Source organism: Hemiscyllium ocellatum, chromosome 48, assembly GCF_020745735.1.
Source record: "Hemiscyllium ocellatum isolate sHemOce1 chromosome 48, sHemOce1.pat.X.cur, whole genome shotgun sequence".
NCBI classification, from domain to species: Eukaryota; Metazoa; Chordata; class Chondrichthyes; order Orectolobiformes; family Hemiscylliidae; genus Hemiscyllium; species Hemiscyllium ocellatum.
This window is the reverse complement of record NC_083448.1, coordinates 5,515,503-5,529,634: the sequence shown is the minus strand read 5'-3', so window position 1 is coordinate 5,529,634 and position 14,132 is coordinate 5,515,503. Positions and strand designations below refer to the sequence as shown.

Genomic DNA, 14,132 nt, shown 5'->3' with positions numbered 1-14,132 from the left:
TTTCTTATTGTTCTCAAGGCAGTGACGTTCCTGGGAGAAGCAGGGGGCCCTCTGACGAGTCTTCTGTCCTCTCTCCGCAGATTGGAGGTGTCTCCGAAGGCTGAAACCGGAGCCGGAACCTGGTCACCCTCTCCCCCGCCCCTCTCAGCTCAGGCCCACCCCTTTGACCCGACCCCTCCCATGGGATCAAGGATCCCCAGCTCCCCCGGCCTCGGGCCCCTGGTCCTCCAGGACGTCCCGTCTCTGCGCTCCCCCTCCTCAGACTCCAGGACAACAGTGTGGGCCTCCCCGCTGCCCCCTCTTCCCAACTCTTCCTCCTCATCCTCGTCCTCCTCTCCTCATACCTCGGAGGCCTCCATCAACCTCAAAAGGCAGAGGGCGCCATACAGGGAGGGCAACAGGATGCCCGCCGAAGACCTCTTTTGGGAGTTGACCCATGGGAGCACAGGGGCGGGTGGGGGCCAGGGGTCGCCTGGGAGCCCGAGGATGATGGGAGAGGGGTCGGAGGGCGGGGAGACACGGCCCCCATCCCAGGATCCCAGGCTGACTGGCACCCCAGAGCCATGGGCCTCTCTTCGCCCAGACTCCTCACCCCTGTCCCCAGGGGGCGCTGTCACCACCACCTCCTCGTCCCCAGGGAGCCCTGTCTCCACCACTTCCCTGTTCCCCTCACCCCAGTCCCCAGGGGACACTGTCTCCCCCTCACTGCCATCCCTGGGGGGCGTTGTCTCCTCCTCACCCCCGTCCCTGGGAGGTGCTGTCAGCCCCTCCTCCCCATCCCCAGGGAGCCCTGTCTCCACCACTTCCCTGTTCCCCTCACCCCAGTCCCCAGGGGACACTGTCTCCCCCTCACTCTCATCCCCAGGGGGCGCTGTCTCCTCATCACCCCCGTCCCTGGGAGGTTCTGTCGTCACCACCTCCCCGTCCCCAGGGGGCGCTGTCTCCCCCTCACTCCCGTCCCCAGGGGGCGCTGTCTCCCCCTCACTCCCGTCCCTGGTGAGCGCTGTCTCCCCCTCACTCCCGTCCCCAGGGGGCGCTGTCTCCTCCGCCCTCCGGGAGCCCCCTGCAGTCCCTCCGAGGGGCGGGACACCCACACCAGGGCTCCCTGTCCCGGTGCCCAGGGGCGCAGCCCGGGTGGACCCACCCCCTTCCCCAGAAGGCCAGCCCGGCTCGGCCCCTCCCCCTCGGGGAAGGGCGCCTGGCTGTGAGAATGCCGAGCACCCCATCCCGGAGACCACGGGATGGAAGGAGAACGAGGAGGTCCCTCCGGACACCCCTGAGCTTCCTCGCGCACCGCCCGCTCTCCCGGAGGAGCCCCTGGCTCGGAATGGTGACCCTTCCCACACGGACAAGATGGCCGCCGGGCCGGCTGGGGTGGTGGGGTGGCAGGGCGGCCTGGCCGAGGGAGCAGCGGCCCCGGAGCAGCCTTTGACCCAGCCGACCCCCGCGGACCCTCGCTGGGAGCAGTCCCCGAGCCCGGTCGCCCTCGCCCCCTCCCTCCTCCCGGCCCCTCATGCTCCTTCACCTCCGGCCCTGTCGCTCCTCCTCTCCCCGTCCCCCCCGCTGCTGTCCCCCTCGTCCTCGCCCACGATCAGTGCCGCTCGCTCAGCGAATCCTCCTGAACCGGGACTTTCTGACCGGAAGAGGCTGCCTCAGGCTAAAGTTTTGCCCACGGAGACACAGCCAATCGATTCCCTGAACAGCGAGTCAGCTGTACCTTCCAGCCGCAGGTGAGGTCCAAGTATTGTATCAAACTTCCCCCAGAGCTCCGTCTCTCCTTTGGGGTGACCGTGACCTTGCAGAGGTTTACAAAACCATGAGGGGTGTAGATAAGGTGAAGGACAGGGAGGAGGAGGAGACAGCGTGTGGGAATTTCAAGACTCGGGGTCCATATCTTTAAGGTCAGAGGAGAGAGATTCATTCAAGACATGAAGGTCTATGCTTTCTACACAGTGATGTGTGTGTGGAATGAACTTGGGAGAGGAAGTGGTGAGTGTGGGTATGAAAAACATTTGGATAAGTCCATGAGTCAGAAATGTTTTGGAGGGATATGGGCCAGGAGCAGGCAGGTGGGATGAGTTTAGTTTGAGATTAGGGTCAACACGGATTGGCAGGACCGAAGGGTCCGTTTCTCTGCTATATGACTCTGTGACTGCATCCGAATCTTGCATTGGGTTGAAATTTGTTTTTATTTCATTATCCAAAGTCATGGTTATGATGGAAAGCGATGACTGTAGCATGTAGAATCACTGTAGTACAGGCTGAGGCCATTTGGCCTGTTGAGTTTGCACTGACCCTCTTCCCCCTCCCCCCTCCCCTATGAAGAGCATCCCACCCTATGCCCGTGACCACAGCATTTTCTTACCCACCTCGCCCGCACATCCCTGGATGTCTGGTTTGGGAAGTGAGCCAGGACTCTTTCCCCTACCCTGAGGGCTTCTCCAGAGGCAGCATCCAGAAATGTCAGACTTTGTCATAATTTCAGGGCAGCGGGGCTGCTGATGCTCATCTACACTGTCCCCCCCATCAAACACTCCCCAGGACAGGGACAGCACGGGGTTAGATACAGAGTAAAGCTCCCTCTACACTGTCCCCATCAAACACTCCCAGGACAGGGACAGCACGGGGTTAGATACAGAGTAAAGCTCTCTTTACACTTTTCCCCCCCCCCCATCAAACACTCCCAGGACAGGGACAGCACGGGGTTAGATACAGAGTAAAGCTCTCTCTACACTGTCCCCCCCCCCCCCCCCCCCCCCATCAAACATTCATCAAAACCATACTTGCAAAACTCTGCGAAGATGTGTCCTGTACATAAAAACCAAGACCAATTCAGCCGAGCCAACGACTGCCTCCGTCTACACTCTGTCAAGTGCTGGAAGGTGTCACCAACCGGGCTATCAAGCAGCACTCACTCAGCAATAAACTGCTCAGTGATGTCCCAGTTTGGGTTCTGCCAGGGTCACTCAGCTCCTCATTACAACCTTGGTTCAAACACGGACAAAAGGGGCTGAATTCCAGAGGAGAGAGGCTGCACCGGGCAGACTTGAGGCATCGAGGAGCAAGAGCAAAACTGGAACCTCTGGAGCGGGTGCAACTCAACCCCAAGCTCCTGGTTCACAGGGTGGGACACTGCCTCTGTCCTGCAAGAGTTCCGCAGGGATGTGTCCTCAGCCCACCATCTTCAGTTGCTTGAACATTGCCCGTTGCTCCATCATAAGGTCAGAAGTGGGAACGTGCAATGTTCAGCACCATTCAGATCCTGAAGCAGTCCATGTTCCAATGCAACAAGATCTGGACACTATCCAGGCTTGGGCTGAGCAGTGGCTGATGATAAAATTATGACCAGTGCCTGGCCATCTCTGTGAAGGGTGGGAGAATCTAACCATCTTCCTTTGGTGTTCAGTGGTATAGCCAGCGCTGAGCTGGGTACCTTGTGGAGTGCACTGTGGGTGGACAGTAAATGATCGCCTTGCCAGCCATGTCCAAACTTGTCGTAGTCTGTACTCAACTGTGTTGGTACTTGTCTTCAGTCAATCGTAGAATCCCTACAGTGTACAAAGTAGGCCATTCAGCCCAGTTGAGTCCATCCTGACTCTCCATAGTGCAAACCCCCCTCACCCTCTCCTTGTAATCCTGCATTCCGCACCCCCCCCCCCCCCCCACCCCCCACCCCCACCACCGGCTAACCCGTCTAACCTGCACATCCCTGGACACGAAGGGGCAGCTTAGCATGGCCAATTCATCCCAATGTGCATATCTTTGGACTGTGGGAGGAAACCCACGCAGACAAGGGGAGAATGTGCAAACTCCACATAGTCACCCAAGGCAGGAATCGAACCCATGTCCCTGGCGCTGTGAGGCACCAGTGCTAGCCACTGAGTTATTGCACTGCTTAAATTTTTCTAAAAACTTCAACCGCTGTTTCTAATCCACTTGTTCAGGGATGTTATTGTGCACTTCTGCAGCAGATGGGAGTTGAGCCTCCCAGTCCAAGGATTGGGACACTACCTCTGCACCAAAAGAGGGCCCAAGCTGTCGATGAAACAGGGGGTTATTGTCTCAGCAGCTTTCAAGGCCTTAGTTACCCCCCCCCCCCCCCACCAGCCAACGGGCAATTACTAACCTCATGGGCTGAACCCCTTTATCCTGCTTCCCCCCCCAAGAATGGTCCCTTGCACTTTTCGATCTAAGTTCAAATTCTGAATCCGAGGGTGGGGAAAGTCACGTATGTTTCCCGTTTTAAATGCTGTTTGTTCGTGGTGACGTTCAATCTCAGAACGGGGATGGGACAGCGAAGATGAGCCCTTGTGGACCACAGAACTGATTTAGATTCATTCGACCCTGTACAACAATACAGTGAAAAGTATTGTTTCCAACTCCAGTTGGGGAACACTTTGCGAGCTCCCTGCCGAAGTCCCCCTTCCGTGTTTTTTTTTGTTTCACAGCTGCATTTTACTAGCGCCTCGCTCAGCGCCACGACGCCCTGAAACATTTTGTTAGACCCTTCGATGCAGGAAGCTTGGCGCCCAGTTTGCCCACAGGAAGCCCTCTCCGAGTGTAGCAGGACACGTGGCATAGCGGTGAGGAATCAGGGCTGAATGTCAGGCTGGGCTGGGTTTGCAAGTGTGTTGAGTGCCTCTCCCTTTAAAAACCTTTCATGCTTTCTTTTATTGGTCAGAGTATTGAGTACAGGAGTTGGGAGGTCATGTTGCGGCTGTACAGGACATTGGTTAGGCCACTGTTGGAATATTGCATGTAATTCTGGTCTCATTCCTATCAGAAAGATGTTGTGAAACTTGAAAGGATTCAGAAAAGGTTTACAAGGACGTTGTCAGGGTTGGAGGGTTTGAGCTACAGGGAGAGGCTGAACAGACTGGGGCTGTTTTCCCTGGAGAGTCGGAGGCTGAGGAGTGACCGTATAGAGGTTTATAAAATTATGAGGGGGCATGGATAGGGTAAACAGACAAGGTCTTTTCCCTGGGGTCAGGGAGTCCAGAACTAGAGGGGCATAGGTTTAGGGTGAGAGGGAGAAAGATATAAAAGAGACCTAAGGGGCAATCTTTCACACAGAGGGTGGTACGTGTATGGAATGAGCTGCCAGAGGAAGTGGTGGAGGCTGGTACAATTGCAACATTTAAGAGGCATCTCGATGGGTATAAGAATAGGAAGGGTTTGGAGGGATATGGGCCGGGTGCTGGTAGGTGGGACTAGATTGGGTTGGGATATCTGGGTCGGCATGGACGGGTTGGACCGAAGGGTCCGTTTCCACGCTGTACATCTCTATGACTCTGTGACTCTATGTCTGGTTGAGTGAGCCGAGGTCAGGTTTGAACATCACGGCTGAAACACAGAGCGCGCCTCAGGCAGTGTAGCATTCTGTCAGTACTGCGCTGGGCAGGTCTGCCTGCCGTTTCTGACCATCTCCCCCCACCCTCCCTCCCTCCAAACAAAAAAAAAACCCCGAAATATGCCCTGGCACGATGGGTGGGTGGGTGAGCGACTGGCGAATTGGCCGAGTCGCTGAATGCCATGCAGGTTTCTCAACCAGCAGGCGGTTTGAATGATCTCTCATCCCGTAGGCCTCATCCCGTCAAGCCCATGACCAATGCCGAGCCCAAGCTGCACAACGTGAGCTCCGAGGAGACCCTGAAGACCCGCTTCAAGGTGGTGGACGCCATCATGACCAAACCTTCGGGACGGGCGGCGGTGACCCTGAGTGAGAGACTGACCTGTCCGAAGGTGAGGCTGGCTGACTTGTTCGGATAATCAGGGCACGTTTCTGTCTGTCTCTGTGGATTAAAACAAAAGTTTTGTTTGAGGCGGCTGTACAGGACATTGGTTAGGCCACTGTTGGAATATTGTGTGCAATTCTGGTCTCCTTCCTATCGGAAAGATGTTGGGAAACTTGAACGGGTTCAGAAAAGATTGACAAGGATGTTGCCAGGGTTGGAGGGTTTGAGCTACAGGGAGAGGCTGAACAGGCTGGGGCTGTTTTCCCTGGAGCATCGGAGGCTGAGGGGGTGACCTTAGAGGTTTATAAAATCATGAGGGGGCATGGATAGGGTAAGTAGACAAAGTCTTTTCCCCCTGGGGTGGGGGAGTCCAGAACTAGAGGGACAAAGGTTTAGGGTGAGAGGAGAAAGATATAAAAGAGACCTAAGGGGCAACTTTTTTCACACAGAGGGTGGTACGGGTATGGAATGAGCTGCCAGAGGAAGTGGTGGAGGCTGGTACAATTACAATTTAAGAGGCATCTGGATGGGTATATGAATAGGAAGGGTTTGGAGGGATATGGGCCGGGTGCTGGCAGGTGGGACTAGATTGGGTTGGGATATCTGGGTCAGCATGGACGGATTGGACCGAAGGGTCTGTTTCTGTGCTGTCCATCTCTATGACTCCATCTGCAAGGCTGCCAAAAGCAGCTGAGGGGGGACCTTGATGGGGAGGCTGGCGGGAGGGCTGTTCCCTCTGGTCTCTGAATGAGCGATGTTCGATCAGAGACGGAGCTGGGAACAAATTCCCCCAAAGGCATGCCAAATGTTCTTCTCCCACTCCCAGAAAGCTGCGGGGGCTGGGTCGTTGCCAAGTCCAACCCCGAGTTCATTCTGATTATTGAGGAGGGTGAGGGGAATTGGTTTTGAGGTTGCAATCACACCCCATTGAACCGAAGAGGATGGAGGGGCCGAATGGCCTAATCCCATCTTCTCCGGACCTGGCAGTGGACAGGGGTAGGTAAGAGGCGCAGTCAGGCATACTGCAGAATGTTGCAGAAGATTCTCATCTGAATTCCCAGTCAGGACTTCTTCAAAAACCTTCATTTTTCATGTGTTAATATTCCTGGTGGTGTATCTGAAACCAGACACCGATCAGGCTTTTGCTCCAACGGTTTTTAAACTTGACATCTATCTTTCTTTCCTTCCCCTCTCCTCTTTTTCCTCCTCTCTCTCTTTCCCCCCCCCCTCCCCCACCTTCCTCACTCTCCCCCCATCACCCCCACCTTCCCCGCTCTGTCTCCCCATCGCCCCCGCTCTGTCTCTTTCCCCCCCCCATTGCCCCCCCGCTCTGTTTCTCCCCCCCCCCCCCCCACCCCATGGCCCCCGCTCTGTCTCCCTCCCCATGGCCCCCGCTCTGTCTCTCTTCCCCCCCCCCCCCCCATGGCCCCCGCTCTGTCTCTCTTCCCCCCCCCCCATTGCCCCCGCTGTGTCTCCCCCCCCCCCCCCCCATGGCCCCCGCTCTGTCTCCCCCCCCCCCCCCATCGCCCCCCGCTCTGTCTCCCCCCCCCCCCATCGCCCCCCGCTCTGTCTCCCCCCCCCATCGCCCCCCGCTCTGTCTCCCCCCCCATCGCCCCCCGCTCTGTCTCCCCCCCCCATCGCCCCCGCTCTGTCTCTCCCCCCCATCGCCTCTGCTCCCCCCCCCATCGCCCCCGCTCTGTCTCCCCCCCATCGCCCCCCGCTCTGTCTCCCCCCCCATCGCCCCCGCTCTGTCTCTCCCCCCCCCCATCGCCTCTGCTCCCCCCCCCATCGCCCCCGCTCTGTCTCTCCCCCCCCATCGCCCCCGCTCTGTCTCTCCTCCCCATCGCCCCCCGCTCTGTCTCCCCCCCCATCGCCCCCCGCTCTGTCTCCCCCCCCATCGCCCCCCGCTCTGTCTCCCCCCCCATCGCCCCCCGCTCTGTCTCCCCCCCCATCGCCCCCCGCTCTGTCTCCCCCCCCATCGCCCCCCGCTCTGTCTCCCCCCCCATCGCCCCCCGCTCTGTCTCCCCCCCCCCATCGCCCCCCGCTCTGTCTCCCCCCCCATCGCCCCCCGCTCTGTCTCCCCCCCATCGCCCCCCGCTCTGTCTCCCCCCCCCATCGCCCCCCGCTCTGTCTCCCCCCCCCCCCATCGCCCCCCGCTCTGTCTCCCCCCCCATCGCCCCCCGCTCTGTCTCCCCCCCCCATCGCCCCCCGCTCTGTCTCCCCCCCATCGCCCCCCGCTCTGTCTCCCCCCCCATCGCCCTCGCTCTGTCTCTCCCCCCCATCGCCTCTGCTCCCTCTACCCCATCGCCCCCCGCTCTGTCTCCCCCCCCCATCGCCCCCCGCTCTGTCTCCCCCCCCATCGCCCCCCGCTCTGTCTCCCCCCCCCATCGCCCCCCGCTCTGTCTCCCCCCCCCATCGCCCCCCGCTCTGTCTCCCCCCCCCCCCCATCGCCCCCCGCTCTGTCTCCCCCCCCATCGCCCCCCGCTCTGTCTCCCCCCCCCCATCGCCCCCCGCTCTGTCTCCCCCCCATCGCCCCCCGCTCTGTCTCCCCCCCCATCGCCCTCGCTCTGTCTCTCCCCCCCATCGCCTCTGCTCCCTCTACCCCATCGCCCCCCGCTCTGTCTCCCCCCCCCATCGCCCCCCGCTCTGTCTCCCCCCCCATCGCTCCCCGCTCTGTCTCCCCCCGCTCTGTCTCTCCCCCCCCATCGCCCCCGCTCTCTCTCCCCCATCGCCCCCCCGCTCTCTCTCCCCCATCGCCCCCCCGCTCTCTCTCCCCCATCGCCCCCCCGCTCTCTCTCCCCCATCGCCCCCCCGCTCTCTCTCCCCCATCGCCCCCCTGCTCTCTCTCCCCCATCGCCCCCCTGCTCTCTCTCCCCCATCGCCCCCCTGCTCTCTCTCCCCCATCGCCCCCCCGCTCTCTCTCCCCCATCGCCCCCCCGCTTCTTCTCCCCCATCGCCCCCCCGCTCCCTCTCCCCCATCGCCCCCCCGCTCTCTCTCCCCCATCGCCCCCCGCTCTCTCTCCCCCATCGCCCCCCCCACCCTGTTCACTCCCCCCCTCCCTGTTTTCCCCTCTTCCCCCGGCCGGGCTGCAGGACTATGACCCATCGGACCCAGCAGCTGCCTATGCCCAGCTGACCCATGATGAGCTGATCCAGCTGGTGCTTAAGCAGAAGGAGACCATCTCCAGGAAGGACTCTCACGTGCAGGAGCTGGAGAGCTACATCGACAACCTGTTGGTGCGGGTGATGGAGGAGACGCCGAACATCCTGAGGGTCTCGTACCAGCCCGCGAGGAAGGCCGAGCGGGTGTGACCGAGGGGGTGGGGGAATCTGATCTCCCCCCACCACCACCGTGCTGCGACCTGAGCCATTACACGTCCTGCTTTACAACTGGTCCCAGCCTGGAGCGTGGTTTGATTTTTATCATGACTGCTGTTGACGGATTGCAGCCTGTCCTGTGTTGAGTGTGTTTGGTCGCTTCCCCTCCCCCGTTCCAAGTGGCGACCGGAGCCCCCTTCCGACAGCGCCGCTAGCCCTCCCCTCCCCCTCAAAAAAGAAGGAAGTCTCGCTCCGAGTCCCTCCACCTGACCCAATGCAGTCTGCGATCAGGGAGCGGAGGGGTTTGGTCAGAGCACAATCGTACCCGAGTTAAAAACACTCAAATTCGGGGTTGGGGGCAACTCCAAACAAGCATCATCTCCTTCCCCCCCGCCCATTCTTCCTTGGTCTGTTACCTTTAACTCCTGCGACCCACCAAAGCTTATAGACATCTGAATCTCAGAGGTACTCTGGGGCTTTCGGACTGAGGGGTGAGTCAGTGCAGAAGCAAATGATTATTTTTGTTTTGTTTTAGAGGTGTGTGTCTTAACAATCTAGTTTTTTTAGAAGGGGTGTGTGGTGATGGGTTGTCTTGGAGCCGATTTTAGCTTCTGCACCACTCCAAAATGATCCTCTTGTCTCTATACCTCCCGTTATTATCTTTGCCAAATCCAGTGCCTTTCTCTCCAAATGAACACAAATGGACAACGTTTGGCGTTTAATCATAGTTTGCCGTGATTTTGTTTTCTTTTTTTGAGGATGCGTGATTTTTAAGACTTCACTGACTAATGGTTAATCATCGCTGACCAGCCATCTGAAAGGGGTCTCTGGGTGTACTGTCTGTCCAAAAGAGAGTTGACTTGCTGTAACAGCCACGTTACTGTAACTGACGCTCAGTAGCAGCAGTGGGTACCATCTACAAGACGCACTGCAGCAACTCCCCCAGGCTCCTCAGACAGCACCTTCCAAACCCCACGGCCACTTCCATCGGGAAGGACAAGGGGGCAGCAGGTACATGGGAACACCACCCCCCTGCAAGTTCCCCTCCGAGCCCCTCACCGTCCTGACTTGGGAATATATTAGCCGTTCCTTCAGTGTCGCTGGGTCAGAATGCTGTGTGTGTGTGGGGGGGGGGTCCCTACCCCCCACAGACTGCAGCGGATGAAGGGGCAATAAATGGAGATCTTGTGAAATAATTTTTTGGGGGGAGAAAAATGAACAGTACTTGAAAGTATGCCCAGCTTGGGATGGTGGCTATGAAGTGGTCATGTGAGCAAATTGACCTTTGAACCTCGCTGTTCTGGTGACCAGTTTGGAGCGTGGCACTGTAATATAATGGATTTGAGGCTCTGGTTTGGAGGGTTGGGGGATGGAGAAAAATGTTGGATTGTCTTTGTAAAAGGTACTGAAATCACAAACAAAATGTTGGGACTTCCAGCCTTCAGCTGGATACCTGACTCCTCCACCCTTTGTCTTCTCTGGGCCAAGTTATTTTTGGTGAATAGGCGACAGTTATTCACCAGCGTTTTAGGGCTGGTGTTGTATATTAAAATTACTGCAGATTATTTTATATAATTTAATAAATATATTATATATATATATATATATATATATATATATATATATATATCTATATAGAGAGAGATTTACAAGTAGGTACAGAATCCCCCCATTACCTGATGTGGCACGGTGCAACGGTTTTGACTTTTGAGAAGCAACGAGGTTTGTTTTCCAAACGTTTGTTGGACACGGACCGAGAGATTCCGATACCTCCAATGGTTTGTCAACTTGAAGTTGGGATCCTGGCACCCAACCCGCACTCCACCCACGTCCCCCTGCACTGAACCTAACAGCGCAAACATGATGTGTGCCACCTCTGGACTTTATTCCAGGCGAGCGACTGTGGGCTCGAGACTGACAGAGGCGAGGCAACATCTGGCCAACCCTGTGTATAGAACCGACTCTGCTCCAAGTGACGCTGTGACTCACTGCAACACTCTCCATCACCTTGGCTTGGATGGCCAGTTTGGAATGTTCGTGACTCCCGACTCCCCCCCCCCACCCCCCCCCCATCCTCTTTTTGGAAATGGTCGGTTTTCACCACGTTCCCGCTTTCGATCCGAGGGGGCGCCCCTTTTCTGGAAACGGACCCCAAAGAAGGAGCTGTCCCGTCATCGAACGCATGGAGCCCTCGTGTGAGCAACGCAATGGAATCGAGTTTGTGTGTTCCAAGGGACGGCAGAGAGAAGGAAAAAGTTTCCTGGGATCATTGCGTGAAAAGTTGATGTTTGAATTGCTCTCGTTCTCGTTGCAGATTTGTTCAAGGGTCTCTTGGGTATTATGTGAGCAGCCCAGAGAAGGCAACGATCCAATCTGGGAGAGCTCCACTGGAAAGCACCGTGACTGACCCCTTTATCCCTGAGACACGCTTTGCAGGTTGACTTTACCATCCGAGTATTTGGTTAGGAAGGCTTCCAAATGTCTGTGCTGCTATACACAACTGCCGATAATCACCAATGTTTCTCTCAGATGATGGTGGTATTTTTAGTTGGGGGGGGTTGCAGGTTTGCACAATCAGGGAGGTTACCTTGGGTTCCGGGTCCGACTGAGATCGGCTTATCGATCGGCCGAGGGTTAAAGCTAACTTTCCCAGAAGTGTTCAGAACCTCGTGCTGCTTGAAGCCTCCCCTTTGTCAAGACGTGTACGTCTTGTATGCCATCAGGACACCTGGCAATTTGAAGGGCAGTGGAGCAAGTTGGTAACTGCTCTCTTTAATACTGTTTGAGAAGGAAGTGCACTGACTGCTTGCCAAGTGAGCTGGGGTAGAGGTGTCAACCCCAGAGAACGTACCGGCAGTTAACTGCCAGGCCTCGGTTTCAGTTTATCAAGTGGGCCTCGGGACTGTGCGAGTTGAAAAGCTTTGCTAAAAATGTGTCTTTCCAGCCACACTGTGAAAAGGTTGGGGATGGGGGAGAAAGAAAGGGAATGGGTGACCTAGTCTTAGGCTCATGTTGCCTCTGCAAGGGATCAGCCTGATGATGAGTTTGGCCCTTCCTTTCACATGCTTTCCTCATGTGACTGAGACCAAGGTAACGCCCAAGTCTCATTCCTCACCTCACTTGCTAGAACACTATAATGTTGGGTTAGAGAAGCTGCCTTTCCATGTTGATAATTCATGTCGTGTCCGGTCTGGGTATGGTTAACCTCCCCTCCCACCTCGGTGCCGCAATGCAGCCAAACCCTGGCTCAGACTGCTACCGTTGAGCCTGTCCCCTCTTCCCACCCCCACCGTCTCTGGAGGTTAGCTCATTCAGTCATGATATGTCCTGCTGGCCCCCAATTTAGATCAAGGCCTCAGAGCTGCCTTTCTGAGGAACAGTGCTGCAGAAGGTGGCTTTCAGCAATGAGAAACCTTTTCACAAGTATGTTATTTTCCTTTTTGCAAGTCTCTGGTGGATGGTGGGGATGGCATTGCCAGGGAGTCTGGTGCCGGTTTCTGTCTCACCCGTTGAGTATGCGGTTTGCTTGTGTAAAAATGTGTAAAACTAGCAATATCATCTCTCTCCAATTTTGATTTTAATTCCTTGTGCTCTCTTCCTCATTCTGATCTGTGCATTGAATCAATGTAAAAACCAAATGAACTGTCATCGTCAGCTGCTTGGGGCATGTTTGATAACTCAACTCTTGGTCAAAATAAACTTCATTTTTATACCTGCCGTCTCTGATGTTTGAGTTCCCAACAATGCTGATGCTCATCCTCTCCCCTCCAAGAGTTTTTAGATCCCTGTCTCTTCCTCCCTCTCTCTGCTGTTAGCCCTCACAGGGGGTGGGGGTGGGGGGGGGAGGGGGGCGGTCTTGTTCCAGGACATACATTCATTGGTGAGGCCACATTTGGAGTCCTGTGTGCTGTTCTGGTAGCCCTCCTATCGAAAGGATATCATTTAAACCAGAAAGAGTACCGAAAAGATTTACCAGGAATAAAGTTTGTTAGAATGTCCTATTAAAGTGCAGTTAAAGTTTAATCAAAGTATCTAGTTATGTCAATATAATTTCACAACCATGAAAACAACAGTCCAGCACAATACTGCAGTGCATTATTGGGACAGTACATGTTTTACTGCAACTGGTACAGTGTCAATACACAGGAACCAGTCAAGAAAGATTTAAAATGTTTATGAAACTACATGAAATGACTAAATGTTATCTTCTCATCTTGCTTATCACTGAGCCGAGATTAATATCTTCAACATTACTGTTTGATCGTCTCCTATTTTGGTGAGAAACTGCTCACCACGTGAGATAGACTGTGTTGGCCATTACCCAAGTGTCCTTGCATCAAATATCAATGCAATAAATACGCAAAAATTGACAGTATTGTCTGTTTTTTAACTGAAAGAACATTTAACAGTATCTGGAGATCAGGAACAATGTTACTTGACTTTTTAAAAAAATTGTTGTCAAAAAAAATCCTGAACCTTTTATTGAAGAAAGGGTGAAAGAGCCAAGGGCCAGAGGATAGCCAAACATATAAAAGGCGACTGGGAGAAATGCTGGAGAGTTTTCCAAGAAGGAGTGACCGAGGGAGGTGAGGATTTCCAATCGTGTGGTGTCAGGACAGAATCAGTTCAAAGAGAGAGCAGAGCAAATTAATTTCTAATAGCAATATTGTCAAGGAGAAGTGGTATTTGTCTATTGCTGGCTCCTTTATAAATATCGCATACCTGGAGGAATGGTAGAGACCTTGCAAATGTATGTATTATCTTCTGGTTTGATTAATTGAGATGGTGGCCTTCCATAACACACACAGTTTCTGGAGTTCGAGGGTGAGCAAACGGGTCTCCAAATTTGTGACATATTTGAGAACTCGGAATAGTGGATGTATGAAATTGGGAAGGCTAGGCTTCCCGCCTGCCCTTCCACTCTCTCCAGCTGCCTCTGAACTCTGCGCCTCTAACTTCGGAGAGGAGATTTGAGGTAAGGGTCTGTTTGTGCACTGGAGTAATGTGCTAACGGGCTACACCCAGAACACACCATTTCAAGTTCCAGCCGTCCTTTCTGGGCGTTTTTTTCTGCTTTCC

General features: G+C 55.5%; 1 protein-coding gene across 1 annotated transcript in view; it reads left to right on the top strand.

Moving 5' to 3' along the window:
- LOC132837055 (rab11 family-interacting protein 1-like) overlaps nt 1-12,765 on the top strand; it is a 34,599-nt gene extending 21,834 nt beyond the window's left edge. Inside the window, exons 5-7 of the mRNA XM_060856730.1 lie at nt 81-1,730; nt 5,583-5,742; nt 8,829-12,765. Of these exons, the coding sequence (XP_060712713.1) occupies nt 81-1,730; nt 5,583-5,742; nt 8,829-9,047 (2,029 nt within the window). The 3' untranslated portion in view covers nt 9,048-12,765. The remainder of the gene's footprint in view (nt 1-80; nt 1,731-5,582; nt 5,743-8,828) is intronic.
- Nucleotides 12,766-14,132: the final 1,367 nt, after the last annotated feature.